Source organism: Geospiza fortis, unplaced genomic scaffold, assembly GCF_000277835.1.
Source record: "Geospiza fortis unplaced genomic scaffold, GeoFor_1.0 scaffold241, whole genome shotgun sequence".
NCBI lineage: Eukaryota > Metazoa > Chordata > Aves > Passeriformes > Thraupidae > Geospiza > Geospiza fortis.
The window spans coordinates 461491-470916 of NW_005054491.1; the positions used below are offsets into that span (position 1 = coordinate 461491).

The following is a 9426-nucleotide window of genomic DNA, read 5'->3' on the forward strand; positions in this document are numbered from 1 at the left end:
GAGCAGCCGGAGGGACAGGGCCCCACTCCAAGCGTCCACTTTCCCATCCAGCCCATCCTGTGCAATAAACGTCAGCAGCTGACAGAGCTACGCACGACTCCGGCTCTGCTTCTTCGCCACCGTCCCTCCCCGCCGCGCCTCCCGCTCCTCGTGCCCGCCCCGGGAGCCGGAACATTGGGCACAGCCCCAGCTCAGGCTGTGGGATGCAGCTTTGTCCTTTGAAGAGCTGTGTCCCTTGCCAGGAAAGCCACAAGGTGAAAAGCCTCTGCCAGCTCCAGCAGCAGCCAGAAGAAGCTAGGTGCAGGCTGAGTGTGAGCCTGTGGTTATGGGGCACAGCTCCAGCTGCAAGGTGCAACCATCTCCAGCACCAGCCCGGTGGAGAGGAGGTCTGGGAAGCCACAGTGCAGTGAGAAGGGGAACCTCCTAGCTGGAAAAGCTGCAGTTGGTCCCTGTGAGAGTCCAGTTCCTGCTGTAGCTGCACTGGCACAATTCCATGTTTCTGCTACAAAAGCATTTTCAGAATGTGACACCCTGTGCCCAACCAGTCAGCAGAGCAGGGCCAGACTGGGAGGCAGCAATCCCACCTCCCCGTGCCCCTGGCAAAGATTTCAGAGGACACAGGTGCCATCTTCTATTTCAAAAAAAACCATTTTATTTACAATATTATACATGTTGACCCCCAAGTTAGTAGTTTTCCCTGCCTGAGCCCCAGTGAGCAGCAGCAAAACTCATCCCTGCAAAAGAGAGTGGAGAGCAGAGGCTGTGCTATGACAGTGAGGACAGTGCCCAGAGCTGGAGCAGAGCACAGAGCAGCACCTGCCCTGTGCCCAAGAGCAGATCAGTTACTGCCCTGCCAAGTTTGAAACCCTGCTGGTGGAGAGGGACAGGGCCCCAGGACAGGCAACAGCCAGTGCTCACAGCACTGGGGTGAGGGCTGAGGGGAGCCACCCTGGCTCCTGCCACCCCTTTGCCCCCAGCCCAGAGCTGCAGCCCTCTGCAGGGCTTGCTGCCCTCTCCCTGTGCTGGGACAGCAGTGACAGCAAACAGTGCAGAGCCCCTGTCCCCCAGCAGCTGCTCCAGCAGAGCCTCAGTTTGCCCCAGCACCTCAGAGTGAGGCTGGGCTGGAGGCTGCAGCTTCTTCCCCATGAGATGTGGGACAGAAGAGCATTGCAGGCCAGTGCCCACCATGGCTGGAGGTCCAGAGGTATCCCAGGGACCTGTGGGCTGCCAGGCTCAGCTGAAGAAATACGTGGAATCCATCACCTGCTTCAGGTTGAATTCACCTGAGGGGAGCAAAGGAGAGGTCAGACAGTGAAGTGGGAAGTGCTTCAGTGCATGAAGGATCCCTGCCCCTGGACTGTGCTGCCCATGGAACCACTCCACAGAGAGGTCAGGCAGAGCCAGATGGCCTGGCAGACACAGGGCTGAGGGATTAGAAGGAGTTAAACTAATTGCCTTAATCCCATTGCATGTATATCATCTAGATCCTGGCAATTACCATGCCGAGGCCCTCGCTCCCATCTCTGAGCAAATGCTCGTGGTTGGAAACAGATGGGAGCAGAACAAGAGCAGGATGGGAAGAGCTGGGTCAGCCTGGGGGAAATCCCAGGGACGCAGTGAGGATGGCAGGGAGCACTGACAGGAATGCTACAGGGGAATGTGGACATGCTGGACTGCTCTGCCCCATGGCTCTGCAGTCCAACACAGGAGAGGAAACCTGATCCAAGGAGACAGCTCTGGCTTTTTGCCTTGCGGTGGTTTTGGGGGCCACTCCATCTCACTCTCATTCTCCTTGTCTCCAAAATGCTCCTGAGCTCTGCATGTTCCTGCCCCATGCTCCTACCTGTGCTGGGGACATTTGACAGCTGCTCCTTCAGTCTCTTCTGCCAGTGGGCTATGGGCTCTGTGCTGGAGCTGGATGAACTAGAAGGGAGCAGATTAAAAACACAGGTTATCTGGAGCCAGGCACACCCTCCTCTGCTCCCTAATGCAGCTTCTGACAACAGGATTCACCTCTTCCAAAACAGACCAGGCACCCCAGAATGAGAGCAGGAGCTCAGCCCCAGCAGCCCAGAGCAGGCTTTAAGGCTGCCAAACCCTCTCTGGCTCTGCAGCAAGAGGGTGCAGAGCCCTGGGTTTTTACACAGCTGTTGAAGGTGATTTGGGTGTCAGGCTTCCCCAGAGAGCAACCCCCAGGCAGGTGACACAACCTGTGAGCACCTGGACATGACCTCTGTGAGGTGGGGGGAAAATCCAACAGGTCAGGAATACCTGCAGTACTTCTCCAGCATGAACTCAGACAGATCCTGCAGAATCTTCTCACTGTGCAGAGCCACAAACTGCTGCCGACAGACCTGACCCAGGGACACAACAGTGAGGTGCAGCTTAGCAGGTGTTTTCTCTCCTTCTAGTGACAGAGACGAGGGGCAGGGAAAGCAGCAGGAGTGAGAAGGGGGGGCTGCCAGACAAGGGTGAAGGGAATCAGCCTGGGGAGGTGTGAAGCACAGGTTGACCCTCATCAGCACAAAAGTCCTTGGGCAGGTCTCAGGGCAGGGCAGGGGCACTGGCTGCCAGAATCTGTGGAAACAGACCTGTTTAGTGCCTGTTTCCACAGATTCTCCCCACACACTCCCTGCAGAGTGGGAGGAGAAGGGGCACCAGGAAATCAGCTGTGACCGCCAGCAAACATCCCAGGTTCACTTCACCCGGGTGAATCAATCAGCCTATGGAGCAAAGCCCAGGGGAGGCGAGGCCTGGCGTGGGCCCAGAGCACAGATCAGCAAGATCTTGCTCCCAAGGGAGCCAGGAGGACACTTTTACCTGGTTCATGACATCCACAGTGAGCGCGTGAGTCCAGTAGCAATCGTGGACTGAGACGAAGGTCAGGCCCTTCCTGGGAGGGGGCAGAGGTGCCATGAAGCAGAGCTGAGAGCCCTCTGTGTGATGGACCCACCCCATGCAGAACCTCTAGCTGGGACAGGAGCATCCCCACACAAGAGGGGGACTCCCTGCACAGCAGCTTTTCAGAGGGAGTTTCCCAATCCCAGGATCTCCCTGTCCCTGTCCTGCTGCTTCCTTTCCTTCTCTGCCAGGAGCCCCAAATGCCCACCCACCATGGACTCCTCAGTCCCATGTGATGCTTTGCCCCAAAAATTCTCTCCCATGAGGGTCCTGAGCCAGGTGAGAGCCCAGCTGCCCACTCCCTACCTGAGGCAGTGCAGTGCTGTGAGCATCATGTGAGTGGAGTCCAGAGAATGGATAAAATTGGGGGGAAAGGCATTCTTCTGCTTCACAGTGTCAGGTTTCCTGGAGGACAAAGCAGGGCACAGAGGAGCTGGGACATTTCAGGGCCAGAGATGGCAGCACTGGCACAGAGATGGTGACACCCCAGCCTGGAGGTGAGAGGGCTGCCCTGAAGGGCCCCAAAGCCCTGCTGCTCTGTCCTTCTGCAGCTCAGGGGCAGTAACAGGAGCTCTGGCACTCTTTGAGAGCTTCCCTGATAGGAAAGCTTTGTCCCCAGAGCACAGGTTGGTACAGGCCATGGTTTTGTACTTACTGGCTGCTGTTGGAGGTTTTCACACTCAAACGCTGCATGCCACAATTCAGCTGTGGGGAGAGAGGGCACCACAGTGTCACCCTGCACTGCCTGGCAGCACGCTGGGCTGGGCACTGCCCCCCTCCTCTGGAGAGGGCTCTGTGCCTTTCCAGAGTGTCCCAGCACCACAGCAGCTGCCACTGCCCAGTGACACTTTGCCCAGCTCCCCTCCTGAGGGCTCTGGCAGGCATCTGAACCCCTTCACCCTCTCAGGGTGAATTGGCCCTGCTGGAGCTGGGCTGGGGGGCTGTGAGTCAGCACAGCAGCACGTGGGAAGTGACAGCACTGAGACTGAGTCACAGGAGCCCTGAGGAGGCTCTCAGAGCGGGGAACGGCCCGTGCCCCAGCTGCCTGAGTGGGATGGAGCCACAGAGCTTCCTCAGCAGCTCACCCACACACTCCAGGCTCTGCAGGGAGCCATGAGGCTGGAGGATGTGCCTGCACTCAGGGATCCTACCTGCTCTGCAGGCTCACCCACCAGTGATGCCAACCTGCCAGGCCTTAGCCCAGGCTGTCTTTTCCCTGCTCCCACCATGGCACAGGGAGGGTGGGGGCCATGAGTCCTGCCACTGGACACTCACCACAGTGGACCTGGAGCGATAGTAGGGCTGGATGATGGGCAGTCCCAGAGGTGTGACCCACTCCACTGTCCGGCCTGACTGGGCGATGAGCTTGGCACTCTCTGTCAGCCAGTTCTTCAGAAGAGGGGAGGAAGTAGCTGGACTTAGTGTGGAGCTGGGAGACCCCATCCCCTCCCAGCACAGGCCACCCCCATCCTGCCACAGAACTCCCCAGTGCTTACTGGGGGTGTTTGGCACAATCCCACACCTCTGGGCTGGGGCAGGAGGATCCTCTCTGGGCCAGGAGCCAGGAGAACCATCTCTCCCCATGGAGCATCCCCTTGTCTATGTATAATGGACCAGGGAAGGAGAAAAAGTGGAAGTAAAGGGCAACAGGCTCCTTACCTGGATATCTCGTGTCGCTGAGAACATCTCCTTGATGCTGTTGAACACCTGCTTCACCAGATAATGAGATGCCTCCCACAAATACTCCTGGCACAGAGCAGAGGCAGAGAGCCATGGGTCATACAAAGGGACAGCCAAAGAGAGGAAAGTGACAGGAGCCAGGGAAGGGGGACACACAGAGGAATGCTACCTCGGGGAACTCATCGATCTCCTTGAGGCGTTTCTCGATCTGCAGGCGGCCGCCGTAGCGAGTGACCCCGTACACGACCGTCATCACCGTCTGCTTCACCACCTTGCGGCTGATGAAGCCCTGCAGCACCTGGGCAACCTTCAAACCCCTCTCAGCATCCTTCTTCCGAAACTCCTCCACCTGAGAGAGTGCCTCCAGTCAGGGCTGGCATGAGCCTCGCTGGCTGGAGGCCTGTGGGACCCTCCCAGCTGGGCACTGCCTGCCCTCAGGATCCCTGCAGCCCATTTTCACCACCCTGGATAAGAGAAGGCACCTGCTGAAGGGATCCAGCATGGATAACAGTGCCTGCAGAGCCTTCCCTGCTGCCTTGGAACTTCTGAAACTTCTCCACCTGAGCAGAGTGCCTCTGAGTCAGGGCTGACATGAGCTAGGCTGGCTGGAGACCCCTCTGTGGCTGGTGAGACCCTCCCAGCTGGGCACTGCCTGGCTCAAGCTCCCACCAGAATCCCTGCAGACCCTTTTCCCCACCCTGGGTATCAGAAGGCACCTGCTAAAGGGATCCAGCATGGGTAACTGTGCCTGCAGAGCCTTCCCTGCTACCTCAGCACTGTCCCTTGGCAACTGGGTGGTGGCAGCTGGGACAAGGACACAGCTCGACTGTGGCTCAGAACTTGGGTTCTCCTGCTTCTGCCCCCCCAGTGATAACTGAGCAAGGCCTACACGCCCATAAACTCTTCCTGCTCTCTGGAGAAAACCTGCTGAGACCCAGATGGGAGATGCAGGGTCCAATGCCAGCTGAGTGAGCCTCTCAGCTCTCTCCCAGTGGCAAATTTCATATCATGTCTTGCCAAAGAAACCAAACACTTTGTAGCAGAACCAAGGCTGAATCTCTACCCACTCCTTCCAACTCAGCTCAAGGAAGAAAAATCTCATAACCCATGGGCCAGCCAGCTGTGACCAAGAGATGAGCAGCATCCCTTGCTCTCTTCCACCTGTCCAGCCTAGTTCTCCCAGGCTTCATTCAGGACAAGTGAGGACAGCAGAAATCAGAGGGGATTTCTCCATGAGGACAGATCTCCAGTCAGATCCACTTGGGGACAGACAGTCCAGCTCATGCCTCCCCAGCTCTCTGCACACTCATCCCCACCTTTCTTCTTGGGAGGTGTCACCCTGTGCACACCAAGAGGAGAAGGCAGGTCCAAAAGGACCCCGTGTGTCCCCACAGAGCCTCACCTGCTGGGCCACTGCACTGTAGACATCCTGAGGGAGCCCACAGGGCACCAGGTTGACGGAGGCAGCGCCGCTGAGATCCCGGCCGAGCGCTGCATAGTGCTGCAGCCCATTGCAGGAGCCATCCTGCAGGGAGAGCACCAGGCAAACAAGGAGTTAATGCACGGACAGAGCCCTGCTCATCTGCCCCCTCCCCATGCACAGCTACCCTGGCCTCAGGTGGTCATTATTTCCCTTCCCCACCCTTCAGAGCAGTGACCATCTCCCAGCAGTGACCATCTGCCTTCTGGCCAGGTTTCCTGCCTGGGTCCATCCCTCACTGCTGTGACCTGTGAGGTTTAAAATCAGAAACCTCACATCACCACCTCTGTGGGTTTCCAAAGACATCAGAGCTCTGTGGAAACACTGAAAACCAGAAAATTGGGAAAACACTGAATATATCTGGGATGCTAAAAGCAGCCTCAAGAGGCAGCAGTCAAAACAACCTCAGCAGTGGGATCAGAGGCAGGAAAAGGCAGGCCAAGGCAGAGATCCCTCAGGAAGCCCCAGCTGGCTCTGAAAAACATCCCTCTGACAGAAACCAGCTCCCACCCAGATTTCCCAAAGCTGCATCAGAGGCATGGTGAGTTTCTGCCACAGCAGCTGCCCTTGCAGCCCTCCTGGAACCGAGAGCAGCTTGGGTGAGGCAGACAGGACCTGAATGATGGTGCAGGAACATCTTGGTTCTCCCCAGACTGCACTGGCAGTGATGTTTCTCAGAGATGTGCTGCTGTTCCTGGCCTGCTGTACTCAGGCTCTCCCAGACACCCCAGAACTGTCAGGTTCCTCAAGCAGGGCCCCCTTTCTCCCCCCACTCCCTGCAGTGTGGAAAGGCAGCACCAGGACCTGGTGGCTCTGTTAATTGAGCACTGATGACTCAGGCTGAACGAGACTCTGGAACCCTCCAGAAGAAGTCCTTGCTGATATTTCATTAGCTGCACCCTCCACACACCCCCAGCTGCTCTCTTGACCTTTAGTTGTCATCAAAATATCAGACCTGACTCTCTCATGTATATTCCAGGCAGAAAAACTGCTGCCCTCCCCACTCAGTCATGGCCACTTGATCTTTTCCTAAGAGAAAGGAGCAGCCCCCCTTCCTTTACCCATGGCCACTATCAGCCTTGTCCCTGTGCAGCCAGGGAGGGCAGGTGCCTTCAGGGAGCTGAGCAGCACCTGAGCAGGCACAGGGCACATGGTGACAGGCCACTGAAGGTGGGGGACAACCACCTCTGTCCCCCTGCCCTTCCTCAGGGTTCCAGACCTGCCATATTGGTTCTTGCAGAGCTGCTTGGCTGCAGGCACAGAGCAGGAGTGGAGGAAAGGCCTCCAAAGCACAGCTCTGAGCACTCCAGCCAGCCAGGTGTTGCCCTGCTGGGCCAACTTCCAGTCCTGATCCTGTGGCTGCAGAAGGTGACACTGGCCTGGCTCTCACCCTGCAGCAGCTGCCAGGGAGCTCCCAGCTGGGCTCTGCTCGAGCCAAGGGAAGTGAGGCAGGCCTCAGATGTACCAGCTCATGGATGGCTGCAGGCAGCAGCAAATTACCAGAGTTCTCATGCCAAAATGCCCAACACCGTATTTCCATTCCTAAAAAAACCCAGTCAGGTGGAGCAGGGATTGCAGAGCTGGAGACCTGGATGCTCCTTCCCTGCCCTGCTGAGCCTCACACAGGCTGTGAGGATCTGCCAGGCTCCTACCTGGTGAACTGGGAAGTGAGAGATGTAGGCTGCAGGGTCTGGGGACCTCGAGGCTTTGGCGATTTCCATACAGCATGCCAAGGCTTGCCAGGGCTCATCCGTGTCCATCCACCACTTCCTGCCCTGGGAATGAGAAAGGCCAGGCTGGTGGGAGCAGGCAGTGCTCCTGTGCCCCTCAAATCACAGGCAGGAGCCCCTCAAATCAATCAGCAGGAGCCCCTGAGCACCTGGGGTACACTGGGCACAGCACCTCCTCCCACCATGCCTCCACTTCCCTAGTTTTACATCATGTTTTCAGACAGCAACAGGTTATTTAGGAATTTAAGTTATTTAGGAAGGCATTGCCTTCTCCCTTTTTACCTCTCAAAAGTGTATCTTTCATAATGTTTTTGTTACAAAATCAATTCTGATTTCCATTTTATTTCACTCCCCAGAAGCTCCCACGTACCGTGAGCGGGTGGTCAGCCGAGTCCAGGATGTCCTCCATGATTTCATTGGCATACTCCAGCCTCTCCTGCAAGGCATTCTTCTTCTTCAGCCCTGTCAGGTTGATGAGGTGGATCTTCAGCCAGTCAAGTCCTTTGGGGCCCAGTGGCTTCCCCTCTGCAAACAGCAGGATGGCCCTGGTGACATCATTCCCCAGGTGGTTGAAATAGGGTGGGCATGGGTAAGTCCTGCCACGGAAGTCCATGTTGTGAGGGAACCAGAACACCTTGTCCCTGACATAGTTGGCGATGGAGAGCTTGTAGAGAGCGTCCATGCGCAGGCTGTGCATCTCTGCAGCCTTCTTCTTGCACAGGAACACCTCGTGCTTGAAGGACTTGCTCCAGGTGGAGGAATTGCCAGGAGGAGTGGGAGGCTTGGGAGCCTCAGAGAGGGGTGGTGGGATGTCCAGCTTCTCATCCCCTTTGTCATTGAAGATGGAGATGATGATATCCAGCACTGGCTGGTTGATCTTCCAGGCGCAGTTGCCCAGCTGGTTCAAGGCATCCAGCACGGGGTGGAGGTTCACGAGGGGACACTGCTCCAGGAGCAGCTGGTGGTGGGTGGTGTCATCCATGAAACGCATCAGTTTGGTGTCATTGAGGACAAAGGCACCAAAAGTGGGGGAGGTCCAGGGCACAGGGGGGCACAGCATGGGCATGGCAGAGGAGTTGAAGGTCAGCGTGGTCTCTGCAGCGTTTGACACAAGCTGGGAGAAGATGGGATGGGGCCTTATGAGCCCGACCTGGAGAGGAGGATCAGCAGCAGAGGCTTAGGGCTGGAGTGTGGAAGAGCCTGTGGTCAGTCAGACATTCCACAAGGATCATGCCAAGTAAGGTTAAACCCTTCTTACCTGCAAGGAGAGGTCAAACCAGCGAGAACTGCTAACTCTTGTATCTGAGTATAAAACCTCATTCTCCTTACTTTCAAAGGATAATAGTAATCCAATGGTCTTAGGAGCCACTCATCTTGGTGCAAGCCCAAGTGAAAGTAATGGACCTCTCACTAGTCCTAAACACATTCATACTCTTAACCCTAGTAACCCTCTCCACCCCCATCCTATTTCCACTTCTATCCAACAACCTCAAGAACATCCCCAACACAATTACAAACACAGTCAAAACTTCCTTCTTAATCAGCCTAATTCCAATAACAATCTCCATCCACTCTGGAACAGAAAGCCTCACCTCCTTCTGAGAATGAAGAGCTCCTAAAGCATCCCTGAGCAGG

The 9426-nt window shown here is 56.5% G+C and overlaps 1 protein-coding gene across 4 annotated transcripts in view; it reads right to left on the bottom strand.

Moving 5' to 3' along the window:
- Positions 1 to 629: 629 nt before the first annotated feature.
- Positions 630 to 9426, bottom strand: part of POLRMT (RNA polymerase mitochondrial) — a 15178-nt gene continuing 6381 nt past the window's right edge. For all 4 annotated transcript variants that reach the window (XM_031063294.1, XM_031063293.1, XM_031063295.1 and 1 more), the window contains 12 exons: positions 8162 to 8941; positions 7714 to 7836; positions 5984 to 6106; positions 4751 to 4930; positions 4561 to 4647; positions 4177 to 4290; positions 3557 to 3606; positions 3208 to 3306; positions 2821 to 2893; positions 2272 to 2354; positions 1844 to 1923; positions 630 to 1283 (listed from right to left, as the gene is read on the bottom strand). In XM_031063294.1, coding sequence (XP_030919154.1) covers positions 1234 to 1283; positions 1844 to 1923; positions 2272 to 2354; positions 2821 to 2893; positions 3208 to 3306; positions 3557 to 3606; positions 4177 to 4290; positions 4561 to 4647; positions 4751 to 4930; positions 5984 to 6106; positions 7714 to 7836; positions 8162 to 8941 — 1842 coding nt within the window. In that variant the 3' untranslated portion in view covers positions 630 to 1233. The remainder of the gene's footprint in view (positions 1284 to 1843; positions 1924 to 2271; positions 2355 to 2820; positions 2894 to 3207; positions 3307 to 3556; positions 3607 to 4176; positions 4291 to 4560; positions 4648 to 4750; positions 4931 to 5983; positions 6107 to 7713; positions 7837 to 8161; positions 8942 to 9426) is intronic.